Consider the following 16,921-nt stretch of genomic DNA (forward strand, 5'->3'; position numbering starts at 1 on the left):
AATCGGCTATGCATCTGCGGCCATGTCTGTTTTCAAAAAGCTCTTCCTCTTTACATTTCTGATAGGGCAGGTATAACTGTACATTCCGCCACCTGCTGGAAAAATGAGAAACCAACAATCTGCCACTTTACTTCACCCTGGCCTTGAGCCATTGGACTGTGCATTTTATTCATCACTCACTGTCCTGTCAGTCTGATCATAGGGTATTTAACCAAAGGTGTTTTTTTCTGGGTGAAAGGATGATAATACCTAGGCCTATCCTTTTGATCATGACGTGTGCAAAGATTTTTCAAGTATGCTAAAGCCTCTGCATAGGTTTGACAACAGTATCTCTCTATCTATAGCATAATGGTGTGCGACACTTCTATCATGAACGTAGAGCTGCGGTAAATCAGATGTTGCAATGGACTTGGGGAAATGTCTCTCTCAATGTCTGCAGTGAAGCCAGTTCTTTTTGTAGAGGGAGGAGGGCAGTAATGAGTAAAAACATCTCTTCTCCGCCCTCTAAAGAAGAAGACGCTTTTGTGTTGTCATGGCGGCGGCGGTTTTAAACTGCGGTAAAGCAAAGTTTGTTGTTGTAAGTTTGACAGCTGGGTTATGAAATAACAGCGATGTCGGTTTATTAATCTGAAGAAGTACTGCTGTTCTGCAACATTTCTGTCAGAAGCTGGAAGACCAACGAAGCGCGAAGCGACTTGGATTTGATGAGACTTGACATCTCCCTCTAAGTTTAGCAACATTGGCTAATCAGCTAAGTAAAGACGACCTAGGTGGTAAAGCCATGGTCTAGGCTAGTCAGTGTTCGTATACATGTGTTTGTAATGTTGCAGTTCGCTGTGATTCTCAATATGTCTTAAACATGACCAGAGACAGATTATGAGTTTGGTGTAAAACAGAAACTCCTGCAAGTTTATAGACGCTCGCTAACATTGGCCAATGCGCTAGCTCACAGTGTAGCTTAACAGCATGTTGGAACATGTAGTGCTACACGTGCGATTAAAAAGCAGACAGCTTTTTATTTAATTGCCGACAGTTATGCTAAGCAAAGGCGCAATGGCCGCTAAGGTCACAAGAGTATCATTTGAGGACTTTCGGGATGTAAAGCGGTCCATACCTTCAGGATCTGGTACAGGGCTTGGTGCTGGGAGACCACACCAAACACAGGTAAGACATATGCAAACTTTTGATTCTGCAGACATCAGGTATGCAGTTTTCTCCAATCTTTGCAGTTCAGTGAAACGCTTTAGACTTTAGGCTATTTATCATCCAGTGATTTCATGTAGCTTCCATGCCAACATGATAGCAACTATCAAACACGGGACTGTAAACACAGCAAAATGAGTGAGGTTTTCAAAACAAAAACATGAACGTTTGGGTGAGTTGTAGTGCATGGTAGCAAAGCAAGTGGTGGGATTGGCCTGGCTATAGGGTGAGTTTCTAAGCAAACATGGACCGTCAGTCCGTGGGTGTGGGATATGTAATTTCTATCTAGGGTGTGGGGGAGCATGGACTGTGTGTAAATGGGTGTAAACAAATATGTGAAATGTTGCAGTTGCTGTTCAATGCTGCCATTCCCCTGGACCCCCGTAACCGCGAGACTCGCATTGGACCTCCAGCTCCCATCATCATAGAGAAGCTCGGACGGCCAATCTCACAGCCCACAGATGGAGACAGCTGCAACAGCTCGCTGCGGTTCTCCGTCCTGTCAGAGGAACGCCTGCAGAACGCCGTCAGGCTGGCCAAGAGAGACCTCAGGAGAAGACGCCAACAGTCTCTCATCAGCACCCCGCTGATCAGCCCTCTGGCTAGCTCACCTTGCAGGCAAGAGCACGGGCCTCACGATGGGGGTGCCGACCGCCAGCAGCAGGTGAATGGAGATCATGATCCATAAGATGCAAAGCCTCTGTTACTACTCTGTTGTTGTTATTAATAGGGATGCACTGATGTGAAAATGTTGGCTGACACGATATCTGATGTTAATATTGCTGTAAGGGTCAATAACCGATATCAGCCAATACCAATGTTAATGCCGATATATTGTGCATCCTTAACTTCTAATGACTTTTAGGGTGAATGACTGTTCATGGGTCTTAATCGGTCAGTTAATACTCCCTGTGATGTCATAGAAATGTTGTCGTGATATAGTTGAGCTTTTTGAGCAAGCAGTGATCGCTGGCCTTCACATCTGCACTTGAAGTACAATCCTTGAATGTGAATGTATCGTGTCCTGTTACTTTCCACAGAAGGCGAAAAAGACGCCCTCTAAGCAGCAAGGGGGCGTGGATGTCAGCAGATCCAGGACAAAGTCAGGAGCAGAGGTGCTGGTGTACACCCCACAGAAACTGACCGCTCCCCCGGGCCCTGCCTGTGGCCAGTCCCCTCCCGTCAGGGACCCCGGGCCTAAAGCCAGCAGCAAACTCAGCCAGGAGATCCGTAAACTGCAGGCCGAATTGGATACATGCGTCCGAAGGATAGAACAGCTGGCTAACAGAGGTAAGCTTTGAGATGATTTTGCAATGTAGCTTCTTCCTGGTAGGCACTTTTTTTGGGGGTGCAGCTTCTGGTGAATGACACTGCACACAACGACATTGCATTTATACCTCAAACAGCCCTCTAATGGGCCGATGTCAGGACACTATGTTCAGGGTACTTCAAAGCTATCCTCAAGTACTCTGTTTGATTGGACACCTGCTGAAGTTTTTGTCTTGGATGTGCACGCCCTCCACTACACCTGTTGACGGACAAGCACTTCAATTCCCTTAGTAAATAATTCGGAGTTAGCCTGGGAGCACCCATACTGCCTTATGTTCTACACAATCGTTTCGATCTCACTTGTGATCAGGTCTGGTGGTAATCAGGCAAGTTCAGAATGGCTCTGATGCTGGTTTGAATTAACCTGATTCTCACGCGATGATTGGAACATTGTCAATCGCTAAGCTCCGGAAAGGCCTGGGTGTGTTCAAAACAGCTCGAACTTGATTGGAGAATTCACATGGCTTTTTTTTTAATCACATACTACTTCAACCACTGACTTGTAAATACCCCGCCCCGCGATTCTGATTGGACAGGCTGTGATCTGATTCCGTTCGGGCTCGTCTAAGATTTCCAGACCCTCGTGGAAGCTCACGAAGTTTAACGAAGATGCACAAAGTACGAAGGGTCTGTGTGAGAGCCAGGCTTGGTTTGAATAGTCTGAACATTGCAATTGTGTGGTGAAGATAACCTTTGCTGAGTCTCTTTGTCTATTTTAGTAGCACAGCTCTCCTCCACACATTAATCAAATTCTGACAATATTCCAACAGCATACTAACAACATACTGTGATCCAAAACCAGAATTACGCCCCTGCATGTAACTGCAGTCATTGTTGTGCATGGAGATGAGCGCTACTATTGTTGTTGTATGCAGGCCGTCTGATGGGGGAGGACCTGGACCCCGTGGAGCAGCGCAGGATGGAGATCAGGAGGCAGGAGCAGGCGGCACGCTCAGCACGCATCATCTACAACCTGCAGCAACAGGTCTGCAGCTGTCTAGCCATCCGCGCACAACCATGCATAAAACACCAAACAAACACAAACTCCAACGTTGTGAGCAATGAAAATGCGGGTGTAGTGGATGGTGTGCGAGATATTTGTCTACCACTTTAAACCATTGGTAACTTCCATTGCACCCTTTCGTATCAAGGTGTCCAAAAGCGTGCTGAACCATACATACACAACACCTCACTGGCAGATCAGTCGGTACATTTTTTAAATGAGCTGCTGCTTATGAAGACAAACCTTATTTTAATCAGAAAAAGTGATGTACCTGCACCGATTGCAATGACCATCACTACATAAGGTAAAGCCATTTACATTGACACTCAATTATTGTTTTGTTGTCAATATTGTTTTTTTAGGTGAGAGACATTCAAGACGACGTCGAGAAGCTTCGATCGCAGAATATAAAACAGGATAAGAATGTAAGCATCAGCCACCACTCACATGTACCAACACGCAGATGCACTTCCACTGCATCAACACATGGAGGCACTGTGCCTCCTCAAACGAGGTTATTTTGTTTGCCTTCATATGTCTCTCTTTCTCTCTGTCTCTGTTTGTGAACTAAGTGCTCCATCAATCAGAAATGTTGACTGGACGCCAGTCAGTGTTCTCTGAATTATTGAAATGAACATGAGAATTCCACTGATGAAAAAAAAAACGATTTTTACTTGGCTCCCCTGACCCTGGCCATTTCTCAATGTCTAGTGTGCGTCCTTCCAAGTCTATCAGCCTTCGTAATTACGCCCAGTGATTGGATAATCTTTGGTGAACTCTGCGGAGTATCCAATCACTGGCCATGATGAATTAGGCTGACACACTTCCAAGGCTCATGCACATTGGGAAATAGTGTCTGTCTGTCTATCTGTTTGTGTCTGCCAACAATGTGTGTTGTCTTCAGGGGTACCCAAACTCACAACAGCACAAGAGCTGCACATGTGCACCTGGTGTTGGCCAGAGGGGGCAGGGGGTTGCTGTCTCTGATTGCCTTTTTTTGTTTTTGTCTTTTAATGCCCATGATGAACACGTGCATCTGTCCTGTTTGTCTTTCCAGTCCAGGGCCACGGAGCGGTTGGCGGCAGCCCACCGGGGGGCGGTGAGGGCCATGCAGGTCTTCACCAACCAGCTGCTGTCAGACCCGGGTGCCACCGCCGAGAGCAGGGTGCCGGCCCACTACCAGGAGCTGGGCCAGCTCATACGCCAGCTCTCCCTCTGCTCCGCCAAGGTGGAGGCCGGGCAGGACTCGCTGGTGCCAGAGACGGCCATCGACATCCTGCAGAAACTAGAGGTCTGTCACACTGTCAGCATCATGGTCAAGTTGTTGTGGGCTTATCAGTGGGTGCAGTTAAATGCTCAGAATGTCATGATGTTGCTCAATCAGTGTTTTAGTTGTCACCGTACAATACATCGGATTTCAGACAAAATCAGTTTGTGTTTTGTGCTGGATCTATATACTGTATGGATGTGTTTACTTAATGCTCTGACTGAAGGGTGACAAGCATTAGTTTCATTGCTTCTTTGAAATGCATGCAGATCCTCTGTCTCCCCTCTCTGATCTGTTTCTAAATTGGATGTTGTTGTTGCTGTCTTGTTTTTGGTGGGTCAGACACTGGACTTGGCCCTCAGGAAGCAGCGGAGTCCCAGGAGGGAGCTGAGGACGTGCAGTCTGTCCCCCATCCGCCACGCATCCCCCTCAGGCCGACGCCACAGCGCCTCTCCCCAACGCTCACCCAAAGCTCCAGGGCCCCGCAAGCGCCCCGCCAAAAAGACCCAGAAAAGGCCCAAAGGTAAGAGATCCTTCATTTAGAGCAGTGGTTCTCAATCTTTTTGAACAAGCACCGCCTAGACCTCATCATAAGCCTTACAACGCCCCCCTTAAAAAGTATAGTGGTTCCCAACCTTTGTTGTTCCGGGTCCCCATTTTGACGTCCCAAATTTCTGGGGTCCTCCAATTCACATTTTTTCCCCCCGCAACCGTAAAAAACCCCCCAACTGACCTAACTTGTAGGTAAATAAGCCTATTGATATTTCTGAAAAACCAAGGTTTTTTTCACACCTAGAGTGCGTTTTGATATGCAACCTTGCCTCCTCCACTTACCTCCTCCACTTGATTCTCGTCATGATGACATCACTGACAACAGCATTATACTTCAATATCTTGCAAAAGCTCATTTGTAAAGTCTTTTTCTCGTTTGCAATTGGGATGCCCCTCAAAAGTTGTTGTGGCGAGGCTGACAGCTGGGAAACTTTATCGTTTTCTCCACGGAGGAGGGGCCAGGAGGCGGGACGAGGAGACAAACACAAGTGGAGGAGGCAAGGTCACATATTGGGATGCACCCCTAGACATTTCAGGTGACCCCATTTCAATTCCACATGGGGTCCCGATCCCACTGTTGAAAAACACTGAAGTAGACTAATACCCCTCAATGGCAACTGACCATGCCCCCCTGCTCTCAGCTGTATCCTTCTCAATGCCCCCCAAGGGCTCCTCAATGTACCCCTGTTGAGAAACAATGATTTAGTGGTAATCCTTTTTTTCCAAATTGGTATTTCATGGGTTGTTAATGTGTTGTTATTTCTGAGTCAGAATTATATTGTAGATTTTGCTGTGGAAAACAGTCTGCTGTCAAGGGCAATAAGCGTGTTGCCTTTTGATGAAGGGTCATCATATAACAGTGCTAATTGTTTGTTTTGAATTTAGAAAACTCAACAAACTCAGTTGCTAAGCAACGTCAGTTGGCCTAACAGGCTAGGGTGATCTGTGAAGTGTTGCCATAAAAATCCAACAGTCACCAAGTGGAGGGGTCACTACCTTTAAAACTTGCTGTGGAGAATATCATCTTTGCACAGCATCTTTCATGTCCCCTATATATTCATTCGATACTAATACCCGTACACCCTAATAGCCCTCTCCCTGATCACTGCCATACTTAGTCATTCTGCTGGTGTCTTTGGTGTTCTCAAGTGTCTGCATGCATTCAGTATTTATAATGTTAACCACAGACATGAAATAAATCAATAAAATATACCCCACACAATTATGCGACTCACACTACCAAATCTACACAGCGTAGATAACTCCTTAAATTGCTTTTTGTTCAATACAAAAATCCCAATGAAAACTCAGTGGAAGCTAATGTCACTTCCAAAAACTGTGATATTGAAAATCATAATGCCTGATTAGATATTGAGAGACTGAGCATTTTGGCACATCTGATTTTCTGTGGAAGGAGAAAGTAATCAAATATTTTAATTGAAAAATGCACTGGTGTGATACTGCATATGCACATCATCTTCCCCAGGATGACTTAAGATGGTAGGTGCTTGTTGGCAAAGTGTCTGCCTTAACTATTAACCCATTTAAGTCTGATGCTTTGTATACACTGACCTAGGCGCCTAGAGCGACACAGATGCTACATTCAGGCTTTTGAGATTTTTTTTAAATAAAAAATCTGGGTATGTAAGAGCTGAATAATCGCATGGTAATGCAAGATGGGTGTCCTAGCTTTTAAATACAACTTAGGTTTTATGTGTTTTGGAGGCCGATATATTTTGGTTTTATAGGCTGATTGATTGCACCTTTTCCCAAAAAGGTCTCAGGCATTCAGCAGGCGTTTTGTGCAGGTGCCTTAGGTGCCGTTTCCACGTAGCAGGATATTTTTTTAGCAGGGTATTTTTTCTCCAGTTAGTTGGAAACGCAACATGTGGATAAAAATAAATCCTCCATTGTAACAAATGCGTTTCAGCCCCCTAAACAGGGTATTTTTTTCTCCTGCTTTTTACACCTGGATTTTAATTATGCGCTACGTGGAAACGGAAGGCCAAAACCAATGCAAAACCAATGCAACCAGGAGAAAAAAATATCCACATATAAAAATATACAGCTATGTGGAAACAGCACCTTAGGCTTAAATGGGTGAAGTGCTGGGGGAAAGCCTACATGCACACTGATGAACACAGCACCAAAGAGTCAAGCCCAGGCTCATGGATATGGCAGCCAGAGCACATACTCAACTGTAGAGATGAAACTCTCAAAAGTAACAACTGATTGAGGAGTTGAGATTTTAAATGTTGATTTGATTTGAACTCACAAACTTTCATGGATCTGTCACTCCAAAAAAACAAAAACAAAAAACAAGGATCTGTCACACTGAAAAATGAGGAGCGGTGCCTCTGGTGTCCTTTGTCATCGTTGCTGCTCTTGGTACGGGATGTTCCAAGTTGAAACAAAAACAAATAAATGAAAAACAAATTCTGGCTCTGAGTGTGAACCCACTGAGTGCCTGTCTTTGGGTTTCTTCCAGTTCTTTGTTGTGTGGATCTCTCCCTTCCCATTTTATTGCTCCAGAATAATGTCTGCCTCCAAAATGATGTCTTTGTTCACGCACCCCCAAAGCAGCATAGCCCGTCAGTAATTAGCTGGAGTTTTGCAATTAGCACAAACGAGCAAATTTCACAGCTGTGGGCTTCATTTATTTAGTTGAAGACCATTAACCCTCCAAACAGCCATTATACACCCACCACCCCCCTGTTTTTATTGTTTACAGTTAATTGTTCGTTCTGCTGGCCTAGAAATATTTTTGTATACTGGTAAATCTTTTTCGTTACTTAATTTATTTATATTTTATAGATGTATTTCTGTTTTTCTCTTTTGGTGTATTGCACTGGTCTAATTTCACCTCTCAGTCCACAGTGATACCTTCTACACACACATGCTTGCAGATCTTTACCCTCAAGACTTACATGTTCACCCTACTTAAGTCCTGCAGACGACTCAGAACCATTCAGGCCAGAACAGAGAGAATGAGGAAAAGTTTTTACCCCCAGGCAGTGCGACTGCTGAACAGAGACTTTTTCAAATAATAATTTTCTTTAACTTATTTCTCACATTTTATTTCCTTTTTTACTTTACTTCTTTAATTTTTAATTTTTATTTTTTATTTTTTAAGATGCAGAGCTGATGACCCCATCATCATTTCACTACAATTACCATGTATGTGACAAATAAAAGTACTTGAACTTGAACTTGAACTTGAAGGATTTCGCATGGCAAGCATCAAACACCACATATGAGGCTTTCTGCCTTTTTTCCCTACCCTTGGAAAATCTAACATTTACCCTGTCCTGTCCTTGGCAGCGAAATTGCCGTCTCTGAAAATGTGTCAGCCTCGCATCAAAACGAAATTACCTGGCGCTTGCTTTAAAATGCAGCTGCCCAGCAGCTCAGCACTCTACTCCAAGCCAATTTCCTGCTAAGGCAGCCGGTGTTGAACAGAGAAATTTACCATTCTCTGTCTTTCTTTTCGGCGTGTGAAAGGATTTTAACCATCGGCTGGCAGTGCCACTCTCCCACCCAGGGGAAATAGGGGCGGCCGCAGGGGTGCAGGTAAACGGGCAGCTAGAGGGAAGATTGGGGCAGGCTAGTTGACACCCAGGAGCGGGGGAAGTTGGGCTGTGTGTGTGTGTGTGTGTGTGTGTGTGCGTGTGTGCGTGTGTGTGTGTGTGTGTGTGTGTGTGTGTGTGTGTGTGTGTGTGTGTGTGTGTGTGTGTGTGTGTGTGTGTGTGTGTGTGTGTGTGTGTGTGTGTGTGTGTGTGTGTGTGTGTGTGTGTGTGTGCGTGTGTGCGTGTGTGTGTGTGTCTTCAGATGACAGCTGTCTGTCTGTGAGTGTGTGGGTGTGCCAGAGGGACTGAGTGCTTTGGAGGGGCCAGTAAACCCCGACTAACTTGTGTGTGTGTGTGTCTGTGTGTCTGTGTGTGTCTGTGTGTGAGCACCCAAGTGAGTTTTTGTTTTGCAGGGTGCAACCTGCCGACTGCAGGGAGGTTGCTGCCATGGACACGTCAGTTTCCTTGGAAACTAAAATGTCTTCTTCCTGTTGTGTCTCTCCATAACTTTTCTTCCACTGGAGGCACCTTAAGTGCCTTTTCTTCACCCAGCGGTGTCTGGAGCTTTTGTTACCTCTCCTCAGGACACGGCAGTGCCAGCAGCACAAACACTTCAATTAAACATTCTAGTTTTTTCTTGGTTTTTTTCACTTTTTTGCCTTTTATTTTTTTGCTTTCTTTTTGTTCAGATTTATGATTTTGCACTCTCGCTCTGCCTTTTCACAGTTTCTTTCGCTTGCTTTTCCGTTTTGCAACTTAACAAAAGTTTTCACTATTTTTTTTCCCTCTCCCTTTAACATCCTTTCTCCTCCGTCCTCTACTCCACAGGTCCCTCAGTGTCCAGCCGTCCAAGACCTGGCGAGAGAGGGAGGGAGAGGGAGAGGGAGAAAGAACAGAGGAAGGAGCGTAGTGCAGTTCTGAAGGCCGGGCTGGAGACCCTGTTGCGCATGAGGGAACGGGACCCGGACCCGGAGCTGGAACAGGCAGAGAGGAGAGAGAGGCTCCCCTCCCAGCCTCCTCCCCCAAAACCCCTCGTCACCAGCTCTCAGGAACCTCTACCACCACCACAACCTGTTCTACCATCAGCACCACATGATAAACACAAGGTGATGGGGCAGTGTACAGCGCTAAACCAAAACAGATGGGGTTTGCACGAAAAACACATATCAGGACCACTGGTGCCAGTGGTTGTCCAAACAGGGGTCTGACTATGCACCCACTTGGGTCAGTTCTAGGAGACATGCGTAGTAAGTCTTTGAATAGGCCCATCATGGCTTTCAACAGCATAAATGGTAAATATTGGAGTTTAGGTACAGGTCATATGTGGGCTTTTTTTCACATTGAAACCAATGTGCATGTTTCCAGCATACACAGTTGGCAATGCATTGCTAATGAGAAGATAACATGTGTTCACATTTTGTTACATGCAGAAAGAATTATGCAAAACTATTCATAGCAATCTGTCTGTGATGTAGGGGGATGCTGGTAGAACATTGATGTATTTGGGTATATGCCAGTTAAAAGTGTGGAAGACCCTTAACGTTGAGACATTTTTATTTTAACCCCTAAGGCGTTCGGGATTTGTTCAACCTTTCTATCTTAACCACTTATATGGGCTTCATGTCTTTGTGTGTCTTAGTGTGTGTGTGTCTTAATGTGTGTGTGTCTTAGTGTGTGTGTGTCTTAGTGTGTGTGTGTCTTAGTGTGTGTCTGTCTTAGTGTGTGTGTGTGTGTGCACGTGTGTGTGCACGTGTGTGTGCACGTTCGCGCTCATGTTTGTGTATACACATGTTCTTGTGCATGTGTGCATGTGTGTAATGTGCATTTGTGTTTTTGTGTGTGTAGCAAATTGGGCCGGTGCGTGACGCAGGCTTCCAGCAGCCGACGGTGGCCTCCAGGCTGAAGGAGAGCCAGATCCCCCTGAGGGAGCCACTGGTGCCCTGGGTCCCCACCTCCCCTCGCAAACCAACCGCACACAGGTCAGAGTCAGACACACACTGTATAGTACTGGAAATAATGTGGTGATACCTTTTCTGCCTACAAAATCAATGTGCAGTAACTGCGGCAACATTGAAGCTGAGAAAAATGCCTTCAAAGCCTTGGTATTAGGTTGGATATTGTAGTTACTGCCAATTTGACGTGGCAATATCTCTACAACCGGACACATTCGAACCATAAAGCTTTCTGACAAGGTAAAGGAGGTGTTATAAAGACCATTTTCAGTCAAAACTCGATTATGACCAAATATGTACCAGTAGTTACTGCATTTTGCCTTTGTTGTATTCCCCAACTCCCCTCGAAAACCAACCGAAAAACACCAGTCAGACACACAGCCACACATACTACACTGTACAACCACACACCGGTCATACAATCAGCCCCCCATTTTACCCCCCGCATAACGATGAATAAATGCCACCCACCATCTCCACCCCCACCCACCCACATTCTTGAATGTTTCTTGAGAGGCTTCCTAAAGCTACAGTATGTCCTTGTGTGTGTTCCTGTAGGGCTGTAACCAAGAGGTCAGAGCCCAGGTGTCTGTTCTCCGCCCTGCACAGCTCTGCTCAGGAACCCTCTGCTCATCAGGCCCCAGGCACAACAGAGGCCCCTGGTCAACAGGCCCCAGGCAGAACAGAGGGACCACCAGACCTGGGGCCTGAGACGAGGCAGCAGGCCCACAGAGAAGCCCTCAGGTGGGTCTCTAAACTTTCCACAGATATATACTGGTATTTGAATTGATAACCTTTTCACGAGTGTGCTGCTTTGAATTCCAGAAACCTTTCGCAGGTGTACTGTTAAAATTCCAGACACCATTCACATACACATTTGGAAAAAAAAATCTGTGTGTGTGTGTGTGTGTGTGTGTGTGTGTGTGTGTGTGTGTGTGTGTGTGTGTGTGTGTGTGTGTGTGTGTGTGTGTGTGTGTGTGTGTGTGTGTGTGTGTGTGTGTGTGTGTCTGTGTGTGTGTGTGTGTGTGTGTGTCTGTGTGTGTGTGTGTGTGATGTTGAATCCAAGACCATGCCCGGAAAATACATATACTGAATGTAAAAGCTTTTCCATCCTCCTTTGCATTCCATGATCGAAATCAAATCTTAGAAAAGATATATGTTACTATATAAAAATGAAGACCCTGCAATGAAACAAATCCCCCGCTCCTCAACGGTGTCTCCTCTGAATATGAATAGCCTCAGCAGGTGGGGTGGTAGCTACTCGTTGTTGAGTCATAGCAACTGCATACTCATTGTGCAACTATGGCTGATGATGAAGCAGCCATTGTTTTGATGCTGTGCTTGTGCTTCCCCTTACCAATGAGATTGGGTCATATACTCGCAGCACACACACACACACACACACACACACACACACACACACACACACACACACACACACACACACACACACACACACACACACACACACACACACACACACACACACACACACACACACACACACACACACACATAAACGCCCACTGTTTCATTTGTGAGTGCATGAGCTGGCTTGTAGATGGACCAAAACAAATTAATGGAGCTACTACATTGGAACCTGGGAGAGGGACTGGATAATGGATTCAACCTCCACCCTCTCCACTTGATGGCAATTAATGCATTTTAAACCTCACCCCCCACCTCATAGTAATTAATCCATTTTAAACCTCACAACAAACCGCATTAGCGCAGAGCCATGGGCGCCACAATGATTCCTATTCAGACTTCATCTCTACGTCGATACATTTCAACAGCGGTGTGCTTTGAATTGGGTTGTGTGGTGATGGTGGTAGGCGGCGGTTGCATGTATTGTTTTCCACATTTAATATGAAGTACAAGGTTTTGTCAAATCAGCTCAGGACCCCCCTATCGAGTGACATAACATCTCTCCAGCAATATATTTGCACAGCAGTGTACATTGAGTGGGCTTGTGGTGGGAGGGGGTTACATTTATTGTTTTCCCCATACAAGACAATTTCGTTTTGACAATACAGCGCAGGAGCCTCCATATGGAGTGACCTAGTATAAAAGCTTTTTTCATATTATGCAGCCTGAGCGTTTGTCCTCTATTAATAAAATGATTATGCTTCAATTTAGCCTCGAGAGTGCATCAAGATAATTGCAATCTCACAGAGAGCTGCAGGTGGCCTGTTCTCTTTCTTAAAATATGATCCTTCCCTCCCTCTGATTTGAGTGTGTGCCGTCCTCGATGAGACCACTTAGTGTCACACTCGGGCGTGTGTGTGTGTGTGTGTTAAATGCTTTTGTAAGAGGGCTTTGTCTCAGTGCCGGTATCCTTCTTTTCTACACAGGCAAGCGTGGCTGGATAAGATTACCTCAGAGCGACTGAGTGAGTTGGAACGACTAGGACAAGGACAGGCTGAACAGGCCCAGACACAGAGGTAAAATAAATAAGATGGATGGATGGATGGATGGATGGATGGATGGATGGATGGATGGATGGATGGATGGATGGATGGATGGACGAACCACCCACAACTTCTTCAACAAAGTCGTGTTTTTCTTACATTGACAGGATACAAGGATGCATGTGTGCGTTTAATATAACACTTTTTAAAAACTCTCTTTACCTTCTACCATGTTTCCAGCATTGTGTAGTGGTTCCTGCATTTCTAAATCAGTATTGTTTACCATGATGAACTATGACCATACCAAGGAAACTTTGAAGGCTCGCAAGTAGTTTCACAACTTTCACACCAATTTCACTCTTAATCGGTATGACCGATGATGGAAACAATTTTGCCATTACTGTTGACTTAAATGAAGAAAATACAGTATGTATTTGTATTTCGCATGGGTGACTTACAATGCTACATTCAGCCCTTGAGGCTATATTCCACCCTTGTTTGAAGCTACTGTAATTATTATCCACCTGCCTCATTACACAGGTACGTAGCTGGGGGCTTTAAACTCATGCTTATAAATGAATAAGAAGAGAACCGCAAAATGGGAAAATACTTACCATGCAGAGGCAGAGGCAACCCGGCTCCATAGGGGTTTTAAGGACACCTCTACTCCCCACTGTGCCTTGGCCCCCACTTGACATTGCCCCCTGTTAGACTGTTTTAAGGCCTTTGGCCTTGTACTAGTGTGAGGAAAAAAATGTGAGTGAGTGTGTCATTATTTTGTGAGTGTAGTATAGCTTCAAAATGCATTCGAGAACATTTTCCCTCCCTTAGTGTGCCCCTGATACAAGCCCCATTTGCTAAGACTGTTTGCTCTGAGGCCCAACGGCATAAGCTTGCTTTTACACATGAAAGAACATTTTTCTACAATTTTCTGAGGTGGTTCTTAGCACTTGAGGTGCTTAGCATTTGAGGACATTCTCTCTGCCATGACCTACACTTGACCCATGTAAGGGGGGGCCTGGCTGGAATCTACCGGTATACAGTATGGGGGCCCTGCCATGGTAAAGTTTGGGAACCCCCCTGATTTAGCATACAAGGCGCACACCAAAGTCCCTTCTCGTTTACCTTGAGCCAGCCTTCCTCTGCAGCCCCGTGTCCTGACCTCATCATCACACTACTGGAGAAGGGCCAGCGGCTAAAGCACTAAGTTGCCCAGCCCTCACACTAGCCAGCTCACAAACCCTGAGAGAACCACAAACAGCTTTGAGAGAGCAAGACAGGAAGGCAGGCAGGCAGGCAGGCAGGCAGACAGACAGACAGACAGACAAACAGGCAGGCAGACAGACAGACAGACAGAAAAACAGGCAGACAGACAGGCAGAAAGGGAGAGAGACAGAAGGCAGAGAGGGAGAGAGACAGAAGGCAGAGAGGGAGAGAGACAGAAGGCAGAGAGGGAGAGAGACAGAAGGCAGAGAGGGAGAGAGATGGCTAGAGCAGGTAAAAGGAGGCAAAATGACAAAAATGACATGACAAGGTGTGTGAAGGGAATCGAGAGAGAGCAAAACAGAGAGAGAGATGGAGAGAAAAAAGGAAAACGCGGCCTTTCAAGTGCAGCACTTGAGGCAAACTCTGCAGTCGTGGCCCTGGAGCTGTGAAGCAGAGCGCTCCCCACTGCACTGTGGCAGCCTCAGGCCTCGGGGAGAGCTGCCCTCAAGACCTGCAGCCTCTCATGTTTGACCCACAGCATGTTTAGAGATGGATATTTTCCCTTGAAATGCCTTTTGATTCTGGCTCTAAACCGTGTTGCTCAAGGCGCATTTGTGCATGCGTGCGTGTGGTTTTAATGTTAGTGAGTCTTTCGGTATGTGTTCGCAAACCTAAGATTTCACATCTGTGCTCCTGTGGTATATTTGTGGATGCACTCAAGTAAACTTGGTAAAAGTAAAACGAGTGATAAAATAAGTTGAACAAACGCTTTTCATTTGTGGCAAATATTATTTTCGTTTTTTTTTTTCTTCTTAAACCCAGTCACTGATTGAGTTTTTTCACCTCTCTATTTTCCTGCATCCTATTGGCTATTACTGTGCTGCTCGCCACTATTCTATCTCAGCTCAGTAGTGTGTGTATATGTGTTTTTGTGTACAGGATATGCATCGGTAAAGGTGCAGTGTGTAATATTGTTTGTAGTTTATTTCCAGAATTCATACTGCACATTCACAAATGTTACATTTTTCATGAATACTTACCACCACCATCAAATTTTAAGTATGCATTATGACTGGGACAATTGCACTTTTCGTACATGAAAAGGTGGATCTTCTCCATGTGCCGCCATTTTGTATTTCCAGAAATTAACGTTTTTATTTAGCTGCAAAATCTACTGTACAGCTGTCTCCAAAAGAGTTGTCGCCTATCCATCTGTTTTGAATAACAGCTAATAACCTGACTTTCAATTAATCACTTGGCTTCAGAAGTCACTCATATGAAAGCTACAACCCTCCCGAATGAAAATGAATGTAAAAAAAACATTTCATGCACCAAAGAAAGATTAACCCTTTAATGAACACAGACAGGGCAGATTTTCACAAGACAAAAGTTTTGTCGCCTATCGAACATAATGTGAAAATGAGCAGATAAGTCACTTCAAAACACTTAAAATACGCAGATCGGGTGTCATACTTAATCACTGAATCACTCTCACCTCTTCAAAAAAATCAACTTTGGTCTTAGGTGTATGTTTAGGGTCATTGTATCCCTCCCAAAGTCAAACATGGGAGGGATACAGCTCTTATGTGGAGCTGCATGCTGCTGGTGTGTGAGGGCTTTTATCATTGATTAAATCATGAAGTTAAAAATGTATTGCTCTACGAATAGCAAATAAGTCACCATCTCTCATTGAACTCCATTGATTTTCATTGTGTTGCTTTCCATGATTACAATGACCCTAAACATACACCTAAGGCCAACGTTGACTTTCTGGAGAGGTGAGAGTGAATCAGTGATTAAGTATGACACCTGAGTGTTTTGAAGTGACTTATCTGCTCATTTTCACATTATGTTCGATAGGCGACAAAACTTTTGTCTTGAGAAAATCTGCCCTGTCTGTGTTCATTAAAGGTTCAATCTTTCTTTGGTGCATGACATTTATTTTTGTACTTAAAACTTCACAACAATTGAAAGTCAGGTTATTAGCTGTTATTCCAAACAGATGGATAGGCGACAGAACTTTTGGAGATGGCTGTACTTTGGTCATACTAGCAAATAGTAGTGTACAGTATCAGTAAATATTAATGAAAAGTTCAAATTTGGCAATAGGCTGCACCGTTTCACTGAGCTGCATAGTTGCAACACCTACTCTGGCCACCATCCTACACAGTGCTAGCCTCGCGAGCCATCCTACGTACTTCCGCCAAAGGATTGGCTCCACTACTGTAGTCTGGCTTCTCTGTGGAGTGCCTGGAGCAGTAGAATTTTGATCGCAACGCCCCCCCAGAAAACAGCCAATAACCAAATACGCCCCCCACGTGGGGGCGAAAGGGGGAGGACGCTCGTGACAATGACGTACACATCTGCGCCAGAGCCATTGGTCTGCGCCATGTTGTTGTTGAGTAACTGCCAGCGATTGGGTGAGAGGTGTC

The 16,921-nt window shown here is 45.1% G+C and overlaps 1 protein-coding gene across 1 annotated transcript in view; it reads left to right on the forward strand.

Moving 5' to 3' along the window:
- The first annotated feature begins 546 nt into the window (after nucleotides 1–546).
- kiaa0753 (KIAA0753 ortholog) overlaps nucleotides 547–16,921 on the forward strand; it is a 49,766-nt gene continuing 33,391 nt past the window's right edge. The window contains exons 1-11 of the mRNA XM_063205973.1: nucleotides 547–1,164; nucleotides 1,553–1,867; nucleotides 2,244–2,493; nucleotides 3,408–3,517; nucleotides 3,898–3,960; nucleotides 4,593–4,826; nucleotides 5,145–5,325; nucleotides 9,749–10,098; nucleotides 10,766–10,899; nucleotides 11,431–11,616; nucleotides 13,227–13,316. Coding sequence (XP_063062043.1) covers nucleotides 1,036–1,164; nucleotides 1,553–1,867; nucleotides 2,244–2,493; nucleotides 3,408–3,517; nucleotides 3,898–3,960; nucleotides 4,593–4,826; nucleotides 5,145–5,325; nucleotides 9,749–10,098; nucleotides 10,766–10,899; nucleotides 11,431–11,616; nucleotides 13,227–13,316 — 2,042 coding nt within the window. The 5' untranslated portion in view covers nucleotides 547–1,035. The remainder of the gene's footprint in view (nucleotides 1,165–1,552; nucleotides 1,868–2,243; nucleotides 2,494–3,407; nucleotides 3,518–3,897; nucleotides 3,961–4,592; nucleotides 4,827–5,144; nucleotides 5,326–9,748; nucleotides 10,099–10,765; nucleotides 10,900–11,430; nucleotides 11,617–13,226; nucleotides 13,317–16,921) is intronic.

Source organism: Engraulis encrasicolus, chromosome 8, assembly GCF_034702125.1.
Source record: "Engraulis encrasicolus isolate BLACKSEA-1 chromosome 8, IST_EnEncr_1.0, whole genome shotgun sequence".
Lineage (NCBI taxonomy): Eukaryota > Metazoa > Chordata > Actinopteri > Clupeiformes > Engraulidae > Engraulis > Engraulis encrasicolus.